At 39.2% G+C, this 14,444-nt stretch overlaps 1 protein-coding gene and 2 pseudogenes across 1 annotated transcript; 2 read left to right on the top strand and 1 right to left on the bottom strand.

Annotated features, from left to right (window-relative positions):
• Window positions 1-4,098: 4,098 nt before the first annotated feature.
• Window positions 4,099-4,722, bottom strand: LOC148771135 (uncharacterized). The gene has a single exon (XM_088817501.1). It carries the CDS (start codon window positions 4,720-4,722, stop codon window positions 4,099-4,101), a length of 624 nt encoding a protein of 207 aa, XP_088673627.1.
• A 4,295-nt stretch (window positions 4,723-9,017) lies between these two features.
• Window positions 9,018-9,892, top strand: LOC148771134 (uncharacterized; annotated as a pseudogene).
• Window positions 9,893-9,901: 9 nt separating this feature from the next.
• On the top strand, window positions 9,902-13,672 carry LOC148771133 (uncharacterized; annotated as a pseudogene).
• The last annotated feature ends 772 nt before the right edge of the window (window positions 13,673-14,444 follow it).

Raw genomic sequence — 14,444 nt, 5'->3', positions numbered from 1 at the left:
AAGACAGATTCTTGGGCATGGAATCCACACATTTAATGCGTGTTTTGCCGACGAAAACTGATCTTGAAGGTGGAAGATGGAGCCAAATCGCTGCCACACCTGCCTAGCCACCTCGGAGTTGAAGAACAGGTGATTTATGTCTTCTTGTTTGGGAGTTTGGCAGCAAACACATCTAGAGACGATAGGGATTCCCCTCAATATTATACGTTGATCCACCGGCAACACATGATGCATCAGTTTCCACATAAAACCACTAGTTTTAGGTGTTATGAACTTGCTCCAAATACAATCAACCCATTGATGTTGACGACCTATAACCCTAATATGATCCTAGTATGCTTTGCTTGAGAATTCACCATTTTGAGTGAGAGTAAAAATCAATCGATCAAGGCTATTAAGGTCTAAAATAATCTGTCGAATCTTGTCATGCCAATGGGTGGGGATTATCGGTAAGTAATTCTCGATATGTGTGAGAGCTTCAGCTACCGTGAGACGAGCATCACATGGCAAGGGTCCAGTGAGTTGTTCACCAAGCCAATTCTCTGACCAAAATTTGACCGCTCCTCGACCCACGATCCACTGAGTGCATTCCTCCATAGTATCAACATGGCTGTGAATTGCGTTCCAAAGGGGAGACGCCGTCCGCCTATTAATATTAATCCTCTTATCGCAGTATTTGGCTTCGACAAAACGAGCCCACAATGAGTCACCTTTCATCACTTGCCATAAAAGTTTTCCATGTAGGCATCTCATAACTTGTTTAATTGGACGAATACCCAATCCACCTTCCTCCATTGGTGTACAAACCGTGGACCATTTAACCCAATGAGTACGAACATCACCACCCGAGCTCCATAAAAAGAAAGCCATAAGCTGTTCGAGACGGTTAAGAACTAATGCTGGGACTTTCGAACATGCTAATGTGTAAATCGGAAGACTGGAATGTAACGATTTAAGTAGCGTGATTTTGGCCGCAAAAGAAAGGAGCTTGCCTTTCCATCCTTGGAGTTTTCAACGGACTTGCTGAACAAGATATTCAAAGTACTCGACTTACTTCTCCCCGAGTAAATTGGCGCCCCAAGGTCCAGTAGAGGTAGATCTTTCTTACGAATCCCAGTTAACTGCTCGATACGTACATACTCAAACTCCGCCCACTTTCCCACATATAGATGACTCTTTGTTGTGTTGATTAACCGACCAAAGGACTTCTCGTAGGCCGTAAAAACATTCTTAAGCGCTTATATAGATTGCTGCCCCCCATTAGTCAAGATGAGGATATCATCTGCATAGAGCAAGTGGGAAACCGCCAATTCATTTTTCCCCACTTTATACTGTTGAATTTGATTAGCTTCAATTTTTTGGAGATATTGATCGTTAGAATTTGCTGCGCCAGGATAAATAGGAGTGGAGATAGCGGATCTCCTTGGCGGACCCTTCGAGTCGATTTAAAATTACCTACAATATTACCGTTGACTCGGAACGAGTACCAGATACCACAAATATTCCGATAGATAAGGTCACACGCTGCATGAGAAAAACCAAAGGAACGCATGGCTCGTAAGAGAAACCGCCATTCCAATCGGTCATATGCTTTGGCCATATCCAATTTAAAAACAGCATTCCCTCTTTTACATTTACGATTGATGTCGCGGATCAGCTCTTGGGCCAAAAACAATATGAGTGGTGATTTGCCGACCCTGAACAAATCCTGCTTGTTCATCTGAAATAAGAAGAGGTAAAATTTTCCCCAATCTGGTAGCGAGAATTTTGGAGATAATTTTTCTAGAGAAGTTACATAAACTAATGGGACAGTAATCGGCAATATTCCGAGCACTTTCGGTCTTTGGCAGCAAAACCAGGATGGTTCTATTCATCTCCTTAAGCATATAACCTCCACGGAAGAAGTCGCCAATAAAGTTATTTAAGTCGTACTTAATGATCTCCCAACAGGCTACGTAGAAGTGGCCTGTAAATCCGTCATTACCTGGAGCGCTCGATGGATTCAAACCTTTGACGCCATCATAGATTTCGTCCATACTCGGAATAGGGCAAAAATCAACATTAAGATCATCATTAACCAAAGTATGCACTCCGTGAAAAAAGGTCCTCGTCCATATAGTAATCTGAGGCTGAAACTAAATTGGCGAAGAAATTTTCAGCAATGGGACCAATATCTTGAGGATGTGTAGTAATTGAGCCATCTTGACGAGCAACTTGGATACATGATCGTTTTCGCCGATCTTTAATGCTCGCGTGGAAAATGGCTGTATTTCGATCACCATCTTTCTCCCATGCAATCCTAGCCTTAGAGCTGAGCATCTCCGCTTCCCATTCCTCCAATTGGACAAGCTGTTTTTTTTCCGCAATAAGTTGATCATCCACCAAGTCGCTCCAATTTTACTGAAGATTATCCTCAAACCCTTGAATACGAATCTGGCATTTATGGGTATTCTTATGAATGTCTCCAAATGTTTCCAAGTTCCATTTCTTGAGTGTTCTTCCCACATTAGAAAGTTTTTGGTGGAACATGTAAAACGGGGAGCCATGCACGGGCATATCCCACGCCTGACGAACCACGTCGTGGAAAGAGTGGTGGTCAATCCACATGCATTGAAAGATAAAACTCTTATGGACTGAAGCTTGGGGCTGCTCGAAGTAAATGCACAATGGAGCATGGCCAGATAGAGAGCGATCAAGGTGTACCACCTTCAAAGTTGGAAACCGGAGCTGGAAAGCAGAGTTAACCAATACTCTATCCAATCGGCTCCAGACCCGGTTAGTACCATGTCGGTTGTTGCTCCAAGTAAACGGGTTTCCTATGGACCCTGCATCGAGAAGACCCGATTGAATAACAAAATTCAGGAAATCATGAAGTCTTGTAGCGTCATTCAAGCCTCCTTTCTTTTCCGACACATCTAAAATCGCATATCACCACCCTGAAACCAAGGATCCGAGATAACTTCATTCATAACAGAGAGGTGAGCCCAAACATCCTTCCTTGAACGGTGAGAACAACTAGCATACACAATGGAAGATGTGAAGTGCGGTTTACTAGGGGTGGTAATAGAAACTGTGATAGCTTGTTCAAAAATATTCAGGCATTGAACATATGTCTCGGTTTTCCATAGTATTCATATGTATTGGTTTTTATCCTCACCGTGTAAGTATGAGGGAAAACCTAATTTCCAGGCAAAATTGTGCAGCCTAGCCGTGGGAAGTTTCGATTTTAATATCACCAATAAATTGACCCGTTGTTGAAAAACGAGGGTTTTTTTATGATTAACTTTAGACTGTGGACTGACCCCCCTCGCGTTCCAAATCAAACACGACATGATTAAACTTGGGGATGGCAGAAAACTTTGCCAGAGATCTGGTAACTCGATCGGTATGTGGGATAAAATACCTACTATTAGGGTTTAGAACTTTAGTTCCAGGAGCTCGCACAGGGACTTCACAGTCCGATTTTGGAGACATGGGTACACCTGTTTCGTCATCTTTTTCCCCGTCGGAATTGTAAATTGTAAGGGTCAAATTCGCATCACCTATCAAATGTAATGCATCAAACTGATTTTCAACTGCAATTGAATCGTCCCTCATTTCTTTATTGGTTGTTGGATTTAGGGAAGAGTTTTCTAAAGTCCGTTCCGCTTCGTGGAAGTGGGCTTGCATGGATGGTTGTTGTATGTCACCAGCATCAGTGTTGGAAGTGTGGGTGTTTTGCATCTTATCTATGTGGCATGTTGAGTCACGAGCACCGTCAACGTGTTGAGTAAGGTTTAAACCGTCTTGAGTCTTGTGCTTAGCGTTTAGACCGGTGTCCACCTGATAACCAGCAGTTGTACCAGACGTGGTAGGGAGTGGAGTCTCGATATTTTTTGACTTTTGATACATATTTTGGGTTAGAATCAGCTGCAATGATATGAACGGCCTCATCCTGAGTAGTATCGGTCTTACCTCCGTGCAATATACGAGTAGGTTGTTTCTGCCCAACGGTTTTGGCTTGCTAAGAGGTTTCGGTAACCCTTGTTTTTTCCTGCATGCTCCAACCAGATGCCCCAACAACCCACAATGAGAGCAGTACAGGTGATTACCTTCATACTAGACTTTTTGCCACCACCCATCCTCCTTGGATGTACCTATGAATATCGATTCCGGCAATTGCTTTGCAACGTTAACCTCTATGCAAACTCTCGCGTAATGTGTGTGTGTAAAAGCCAGCGTTCTATCATCCACTCGTAAGACATTACCAAGCGCTGTTCCAATTCGTTCCAAAGATAAGACGTTGAAATATGGGAGCGGTAACATAGGGAGACGAACCCAAACCGCAACCCTGCTACTATCTTTGCCTATAGAAAATTCTGGTGTCCAACGAAAAAGTCGGAACATACAATTCTTTATATTATTCAAATTGCCTGAAAGGGGGAGCTTTGCATCTTGAGTCGAGCCCATATGAATCGTGATATGTCTTGGATCTAAAAATCCTATAGCTGGCTCCAACACTAGATTCCATTCCGTATTGATGTGTGTACGGATATCTTGTAAACTTGAGCGGCCTGCCGAGAATTTCATGATCAGTGTATTGTCTACCTGACGATTTAGTTGGTCTATTTCCATTGACGAGAAGAACACCACCGGAGCTTGTTCAACAGACGAGGTGGGGCGAGGGGCTAAAGCGACGGGGACTAGGCGGGGAGGTGAATTTGTTCTTTGGTTGGTCAGCATGGCCGCAAAAGAGGGCCGGGGTTGCTGCCCTTGAGGCGCCAGCGGCTGGTCCAGTGGCTGCATGCCGCCGGAATAGGACAAAAACTGGAGATGGGCAATTAGGGTTAGGGTTCGGCGATGAGAGAGAAGAGACGCAAAATTATCTTTTAATTCACAAAATATTACAAGTATTAAAAAAAGGGGAATGCGATATAGGCTCATGGAATAAAGTTTTGTATGAAATCAGCTCACCTTGAACTTTTATTTCAAATAGAGCCATAAAAACATGAGCCCCAAAATAACCCTCACCTATTTTCATTTCATATAAGCATCAAGTGTTTGAAAAATAAAAAATAAAATTAATGAACACAACAGCACCCAACACCACCTCACCCCACCCAACCAGGTTATTTTTTTACTTTTATTTTCTTTGATACGACAGGTGGTCGGAGTACTGAGCTGACTCAACTTATCAACATTGGATTAATTCCACTTTGCACCCTTGAAATGAAGCATTTTGGCACTTTGCATCCTTGAAAAATAATAATAGCATTTTGCACCCTCATAACACAATAAATCCTTCACAATGCACCGTTAATTGAATAATAAAGGAAAATTCGTTTCTTATGGTTTTGTTTCTTTTTTCGGGGTACAAAATAACAAATTAAATTGTTATTTCTTTGAACTCCAACCTAATTTCGAGCGCACAAAGTGCGAAAAAATTAAAATCACACTGATAATTGATTTTTTTTTTACAAAATAAAATCAATTATATTGTTATTACTAAATTATTCGATTGATGTATCTTTTATGGTAATTGGTGAAAATATTAGGTAGAAATATTTGGAAGAAAATATGATTTTCTGATAACTTGATAATCAAATAGCTGAAGAATTTTTTTTTCGTAAAAATTTTTGTCATAAAAATATAAGTTTTAAATACCACTAAACATATTAACTTACCTTTATTAGCTTTAAAAACTCGTATGGGTGCATTATGCATGATAATTTGTGTTTTGAGGGTACAAAGTGCTATTAATTTGTTTTGACGGTGCAAAGTGTCAAAATAATAAATTTCAAGGGTGCAAAGTGGGATTAAGCCTATCAACATCAGTTGACTTTATACCATATGCTAACATCTGACTTTTTTTGCTTTTTTCTTTAACCGGTGGAAGATCGTTGGAGCTCAAATCATCTGTCAGAGCAGACTCAACATTAGTTAACTTCGGCTTCACCTGAAACCCGACTTTTTTTCAACTCTGATTTAGTTAACTAAATAAAGTTAACTCATGTAGAAGTCAGCTAAGAATTAGTTAGTTAATCAGAGCTCCGACGATCCGTCGTCGGAAAAAAAAAAAAAAAAAAAAAGGATATTAGCTAATATTTAGTCAGCTAATCACAACTCCGATGATCCGCCGTCGAAAAACAGGTAGAAAGAAAAAATATTTTCGGATGTCAGCTAGTGCTGAAGTCAACTAATGTCTTGTAAGCTGATCGGAGCTCCCACAATCCGTTACTTGAGAAAAAAAGAGGATAAAAGGGAAAAGAAAAAAAAAATCAATCAGATATCAGCTAATGTTGGTTTGTAAAGTCAGCTAATCAGACCTCCGAGACCCGCAATCGGACAGAAACAAAAATTAAAAATAAATAAATAAATAAATAAAAATAAAATCTTATTAATAAAAATAAGGTTGCTTCTGGTAAACTCTAGGATTTTTCCCTCTAATTTAATAGTTTCAATAGTCACTTAATTTCATTTAATATAATTAATTTTAATAATATTTAATTATTTGCTCCTATTCTTTTGCCTCGAATCTATGCAATTAATTATTGATTCCTATTAATACTTTATTTACTCCATTAATTTTAACAATATTTAATAATTGACTCCTATTATTTTTCCTAAACATATGAAATTAATTATTAGTTCCTATTATTATTTTATTCACTCAATTAATGGTCTTCCTCCCACCCACCCCCTTTTTTTTATTCCGCTTACTTTTATTGTTTTATTTACTCAATTCGTTCCACAGATTTTTTGCCCCAAATCTAACTACACATATCTTTCTTTGACAATATTTTTGTTTATCCAACTTCTCTCTACAATCACCTCTCCCGTCTCCTTTTTTTAGATTGTTTTATTGAGTTATTTAGTATCTTTTAAGATTTTCTTCCCCAAGTCTACCGACGTATCTTTTTCCCACTTCTTTCTACGTATCTTTCGAAAAACCTACTTATATCTTTCTCCCACTTCTGTGTAGGATCTTTCTCCCTACCAAAAATCATCTCCATTCATCGGTTTAGTTTTGAAGTAATCATTGAGTCAATTTCGTATCTATAGATGTAATGGACAGTTCATTTTCTTTTATGTTATTCTTTCAACATTAGATTCGTTCCTTTTTTTAATTCTATGTTTTCGTTCCTTTATTCATAATAGCAAACATGGCTCCAAAGCGGTTCTTGATTCATGAAATTATTCCGGGCAAAAAGACGACTGACGGAAAAAGTATTGATTTGGGTGATACGTCTACGGTTCTTAACTGATAAGTGGAATCCAAAAGAGAAAGCTAGCATCGAAATGATTTTTATTGATGAGAAGGTGATTGTGTACTTATTAGTTTATTATGTTTATTTTTTCCTTATTTATGTTTCGAGTATTCAAAATGTAAATATAATTTTGACATTATGGTTGCCCATATTTTGATGGGCGAACATAAAATTTCCTCATCATATTATCTTTATGTGATATGTATAATAAAGAGGTTCTCCTTGATCCCTCGACCAATTTTGTAGGCTCAAATGTTTTGGTTCTCTTCATTTTACGGTGAATTAATGAATTAAGAATCTAGGATCATTACGAACAATTTGAACATTTATATTGTCTGTTTTTTTCCTAAATATTTGAATTTATTTAATAAAATTTTAGGATCAGCGATACAATCCAGCCAATTACGCGAGGTAGTGCCGAGTTGAATGAGTGAGTTGATGACTTGGACGAGCTACATGTGCCAATAGGACCGATTACGCGAGCTCGGGCCAAGCGCATTGAAGCAGCCATGCTTATTTTAGTAGAACACGAGCTCCGAAAGGAAGAATTGACGAAATCTAGTTCGATCCCAGCTGAGGTTAATTGGAGCAAATTATCGGGCCAGATTGTGAAGCAAGCCGAGCTTAAGGACTTGAGCTCGTCTAGTCATCCAGCCGAGAAGACGTGACATGGAAAAGATGATTATTATTTATTTTCGTATTTTATTATTGAACAATTTATTTCTTGCTATTTAGAGTCCGAGTTGGACTAAATTTAGTTTACTTGGTTATTTCCTTATAATAGATAAGTAAAGATTTATTTTCCTTAGATCATGTATCTTTAACACTTATAAATAGGTTGTTTTAGGGTCAATATTATTTGGACGTTTTTAAGCATTAATTTGAGAGATCAAAAATTATCCTTCGTTGTTCTTCAACAACTCTTCGGGATATTTTGCTAGTGGATTCTTGTGAACTATTCTTAGCGATATAGTGTTGGTTTGTGATTCATAATAATCACGGGGTCAATACTTTCATCTTGATAATATTGGTTTCTAGCTCTCTCTAGCAACGGGGTCAATCTTCCGAATTCCTCCAATTGAATCCTTTCTTTGGACGTTCCACTCTTGCTCCCACGTAAGATATTTGGGTCTCGTAACAAGTTCTACGAGGTTCGTATCAGTTGGTAACCAGAGCCAATTCCAAAACAGGTTTCGCCTATCTTTTGTTTTCATGTCTTTGTTTCTGTTCTTCTTTTCGTGTCGGTTATTGATTGTGTCTTCTAGTCAATCTCATCTTCTCTTGATTTGAATCTTCTAGAGTCTTCAAAAAAAAATGAAAAAATAAGACGATAAAAGAAAATTCAAAATCAGCAAAAAAAAAGATCGGACATGGCAAAAAAAAAAAGTTAAGAAATAGAGAGAAGAAGCACAATTTGAAAATACAAGCAAACAAGGATTCAATTAGTTTCCTAGTCTCTGAAATTCTTGTTTCCTTATCTACCTTGTCTCCTTATTTAAATCCACCTTCTTTACTAGTTTCCTACTGCATATCTCATTCTTTCTTGTACCTTTTTGTTTCCTTTATCATAAATTCGATTCCTCTTTTATTTTCCTCCAAATAAATTCTGAATTAATCAAATACTATTAAGAGAGTGTGAGATCAAAAGAGGGTAAAAGCCGATTTGTGTGAAACACGAGTGAATTGAGTGGACATCATCTTGAGTGATACAGGTAAGGGAATGGTGAGGAAAATCTTTTTTCTTTAACAATATTTTGCAGTTCGAGCACCATGTCAAGGAATGGTAGTGGTGGTGAAAGGGACGGAGCCACGGAGCAGCACTTCCAACGTCTGCATATAACCCTTCAAATGATGCAAAATCAAATCGATGAGTTGACTAAGGTAAGACCTGCACCGGCACCACAACTGCGGCAACCTATTCGTCAACATGTTCTACGCCAACGTGACGAATTGGAGTTCGATGAACAAGTCTTCGATGAAGGATCTGAGGTAGAGTCTAATACTTCTAGACGATGGCATAGAAGACGAGGGAACAGAGGTGACAAATTTGACAGACCGAGGCGAGTTAATGTGGGACGAGAAAGAGATGATGTTAATCGAAACCTCAGCTCGATCAAATTTAGTATACCGTCTTTCCAAGGGAAGAGTGATCCCGAGGCATACATAGAATGGGAAAGAAAGGTTGAGCTCGTTTTCTATTGCCACGGTTATTCCGAGGAAAAGAAGGTGTAGCGTTCACCGATTATGCTACCATTTGGTAGAATCAATTGGTAGTGACTAGATGCAGAACTGGCGAACCACCAATTTTTGATTGGGAGTCTATGAAGACACTTATGAGACGGAGGTTCGTGCCCTCACATTATTATAGAGACTTGCATCTAAAATTGAAAAGCTTGAAGCAAGGTGCTAAATCAGTCGAGGAGTACCATAAGGAGATGGAGATTGCAATGATTCGAGCCAATATTGAGGAGGATCGAGAGGCCACGATGGCAAGAATTATTTACGAGCTGAACCGGGAGATCGCTAATGTAGTAGAGTTACAGCACTACGTTGAGATTGAGGAGGTCGTTCATATGGCCATGAAAGTTGAGAGAAAGATTAAGAGAGGGGAGAGAACAACAGCTCGGGCCGAGGCATCAAGCTGGAAACCGCAATGGAATCCTACTTCGAAACCCGAGGAGAAATCGACAACGAAACCTTCCAATGATCATCCAATCAACCGAGCACCACCTGAGAGAGGTAATACTTCGTCACAAGCTAGGGCTGCAAGTCACCAAACATCCGAGACCTTATAAACTTCAGTGGCTGAATCAAAGTGGCGAATTGAGAGTGACGAAACAAGTATTGATTTCCTTTAGTATTGCACAATACATAGATGAGGTGATGTGCGATTTTGTGCCCATGCAATCAAGTCATATCTTACTTGGGCGACCTTGGCAATTGGATCGACGAAAAGTCCATGATAATTACAAAAATTGCTACACTTTTACTAAGGATGGCAGGCGAATCACACTTGCACCTTTACCACCTCGTCAGGTGTTTGAGGAACAAAACCAAATCAAGAAGTCCATTGCTGCAAGTTCAAGACAAAATGAGAATGAACGTGCACGTGTTAGTAGTAGTGGAGAAGTAAAACAAGAGAGTTTAGCCGAAGTTAGAAAATAAAAAGAAGAGAGTGCAAACTTAATAAAGAGAGATGAGAGAAAAGTGAGATTTTATGCAAAAGAATGAGAGACTAAGAGTGCATGTAAGGGTGAGAGAACAATGATGTTGTTAGTGTTAGGGAGTTCTATTTTTCTAATGCTAACCTTAATTCTCCTTTGCCTAGTATTGTTATTTCTCTTTTGCAGGAGTTCGATGATGTCTTTCCGGACGAGAGCCTAACGGGGTTGCCACCAATTCAACGGATCGAGCACCAAATTGATGTTATTCCAGGGTCCCAAATTCCAAATAGACCAGCTTACCGAAGCAGTCCCGAGGAGACGAAAGAGTTACAACGGCAAGTGGACGACCTGTTAGCTAAAGGACATGTTAGAGAAACCATGAGACCTTGTGCAGTGTCTGTTTTACTAGTACCGAAGAAGGATGGGAGTTGGAGTGTGTGTTGATTGTTGAGCCATCAAAAAAATTACGGTAACGTATCGACACCCCATTCCTTGATTAGATGACATGTTAGATGACCTACATGGTTCCATTATCTTACCTAAAATTGATTTGAAAAGTGGTTATCACCAAATTCGCATAAAAGAAGGAGATGAGTGGAAAACAGCATTTAAAACTAAGCATGGATTGTATGAATGGTTAGTGATGCCTTTTGGTTTAACTAATGCACCAAGTACGTTTATGCGACTTATGAATCATGTTATGCGATCTTACATAGGAAAATTGGTTGTTGTTTACTTTGATGATATCTTAGTATATAGCAATAATTTGCATGATCATGTTGAGCTTTTGAGATGTGTCTTGGAGTCCTTACGGCGAGAACAATTATATGCTAATTTAAAGAAGTGTGATTTCTTCCTAGATAGGATAGTTTTCCTTGGTTTTGTTGTGAGTTCTAGGGGCGTTGAAGTGGACGAGGAAAAGGTTAAAGCTATTAGTGAATGGCCAATACCCAAGAACGCATCCGAGGTGCAAAGCTTCCATGGCCTAGCGGGATTCTATAGGAGATTTGTACCTAACTTCAACACAATTGCAGCACCTTTGACCGAGGTGATCAAGCGTGAATGGCCAATACCCAAGAACGCATCCGAGGTGCGAAGCTTCCATGGCCTAGCGGGATTCTATAGGAGATTTGTACCTAACTTCAACACAATTACAGCACCTTTGACCGAGGTGATCAAGCGTGAATGGCCAATACCCAAGAACGCATCCGAGGTGCGAAGCTTCCATGGCCTAGCGGGATTCTATAGGAGATTTGTACCTAACTTCAACACAATTGCAGCACCTTTGACCGAGGTGATCAAGAAGGAGGTTAGCTTCAAGGGGTCGATGCGCAAGAGAATGCATTTTGCACTTTGGAAGATAAGCTAAGTTCCGCTCCTTTATTACTTTTACCAGAATTTTCTAAAACTTTCGAAATCGAATGTGATTCTTCTGGAATTAGTATTGGTGCAGTGCTTATGCAAGACAAGCGACCTATCGCTTATTTCAGCGAGAAGCTCAACGGTGCAACCTTGAAATACTCGACCTAGGACAACGACCTCTACGCGTTGGTGCGAGCTTTGGAGACTTGGCAACATTACTTGTTGTCTAAGGAATTCGTAATCCACACTGATCACAAGTCGCTAAAGCATCTTATGGGCCAAAGCAAGCTGAACCGAAGACATGCTCGGTGGGTGGAGTTCATCGAGATGTTTCCTTTTGCGATACAGTACAAACAAGGTAAAGATAATGTCATAGGTGATGCACTATCTCACAGGTATGTTCTCATGTCGACCCTTAGCGCTAAATTCTTAGGTCTTGAGCATGTTAAGGAGTTGTACATGAACGATCATGATTTTTGCTACTATATTTGATGCATGTCAAAAAGGAACTTTTGAAAAATTATACAAGCATGATGATTATTTGTTTAGAGAGAACAAACTTTGCATGCCTAATTGTTCGCTTCGTGAATTACTTGTGCGAGAATCACATGGAGGGAGTTTAATGGGACATTTTGGTGTTTCTAAAACATTACATATTTTAAAAGAACATTTCTTTTGGCCGCGTATGAAGCGAGATATTGAGAGGGTTTGATCGAAGCGTCTAACACGTAGGCGAGCTAAATCTAGGGTTAAACCACATGGATTATATATGCCATTACCTGTGCTTACTCACCCTTGGACCAATGTATCAATGGATTTTGTTTTAGGGTTGTCGAGGTAGAGTAAAGGTCGAGATGATATTTTTGTTGTGGTAAATCATTTTTCTAAAATGGCACACTTTATTCCATGTCATAAAACTGATGATGCTACGCATGTAGCGAATTTATTCTTTAGAGAAGTAGTGCTATTGCATGGGGTACCTCGTACTATTGTTAGGGATAGGGATGTAAATTCCTTAGTCATTTTTGGCGTTTTTTGTGGGATAAGTTAGGTACGACTTTACTCTTTTCTACTACTTGTCATCCACAAACCGATGGTCAAAGCAGGGTAGTTAATCGAACTTTAGGTATGTTATTGCGAGTTGTTCTTAAAAGAAACCTAAAGTCATGGGAGGAATGTATTCCTTTTGAGTTCACGTATAATAGATCGGTGCATTCTTCTACAAAGTTTTCACCTTTTGAGATTGTTTATGATTTTCATCCGCTAACTCCTTTGGATTTGTTGCCTTTACCTGTTAATGAGATTTCTAGTCTAGATGGGAAGCGTAAGGCTGAGTTAGTGAAGAAAATCCATGAAGAAGCACGCAAGCACATTGTGAAGAGGAATGAGTAAGTTGCGAACTAAGCAAATAAGGGGCGAAAGCACCTTACCTTTCAGCAAGGAGATTGGGTTTGGGTTCATTTACGAAAGAAAAGATTTCCCAATCAGCGGAGTTCAAAACTTAAGCCATTAGGAGATGGACCTTTCCAAGTGCTGGAAAATATTAACGATAATGCATATAAGATCGACCTTCCAAGTGAGTATCAAGTAAGTTCGACATTTAATGTTTCTGGCCTATCTCCATTTGATGTAGGTTCAGATTCGAGGACGAATCATTTCCAAGAGGGGAAGGATGATACGATCCAGCCAATTACTCGAGGTAGTGCCGAGCTGGATGAAGGAGTTGATGACTTGGACGAGATGCATGTGCCAAGACGACCGATTACGCGAGCTCGGGCCAAGCGCATTGAAGCAACCATGCTTAGCTTAGTAGAACACGAGCTCAGAAAGGAAGAATTGACGAAGTCTAGTTCGATCCCAGTTAGCTTAATTGGAGCGAATTATCGGACCAGATTGTGAAACAAGCCGAGCTCAAGGACTTGAGCCCGTCTAGTCATCCAGCCGAGAAGACGTGACTTGGAAAAATTGTTATTACTTATTTTCGTATTTTATTATTGAACAATTTATTTCTTCCTATTTAGAGGTCAATTTGGACTAAATTTAGTTTATTTGGTTATTTCCTCATAATAGATAAGTAAAGATTTATTTTCCTTGTTAGATTAGGTCGCTTTGACACTTATAAATAGGTTGTTTCAGGGTCATTATTATTTGGACCTTTTTAAGCATTACTTTAAGAGATTAAAAATTCTCCTTCGTCGTTCTTCAACAACTCTTCGGGATGTTTTGCGAGTGGATTCTTGTGAACTATTCTTAGCGATATAGAATTGGTTTATGATTCATAATAATCACGGGGTCAATACTTTCATCTTGATAATATTGGTTTCTAGCTCTCAATAGCTATGGGGTCAATATTCCGAATTCCGCCAATTGAATCCTTTGTTTGGACGTTTCATTCTTGCTCCCACGTAAGATATTTGGGTCTCGTAAGAAGTTCTACGAGGTTCGTATCAGTTGATAACCAGAGCCAATTTCCAAAACAGGTTTCGCCTATCTTTTGTTTTCATGTCTTTGTTTCCGTTCTTCTTTTCGTGTCGGTTATTGATTTTGTCTTCTAAACAATCTCATCTTCTCTTGATTTGTATCTTCTAGAGTCTTCAAAAAAAACTGAAAAAAGAAGACGAAAAAAGAAAATCCGAAATCAGCAAAAAGAAGATCGGACATGGAAAAAAAA

Source organism: Erythranthe guttata, chromosome 4 (genome assembly GCF_056151865.1).
Source record: "Erythranthe guttata isolate IM_541 chromosome 4, IM_541, whole genome shotgun sequence".
Classification (NCBI taxonomy): Eukaryota; Viridiplantae; Streptophyta; class Magnoliopsida; order Lamiales; family Phrymaceae; genus Erythranthe; species Erythranthe guttata.
Note: the sequence above shows the minus strand (reverse complement) of the source record. Positions and strands in the feature narration are given on the sequence as shown.

Bases quoted from the DNA above. Each gene is read 5' to 3' on its own strand.
- LOC148771135 (XM_088817501.1), bottom strand. From the start codon at position 4,722: ATGCTGACCAACCAAAGAACAAATTCACCTCCCCGCCTAGTCCCCGTC.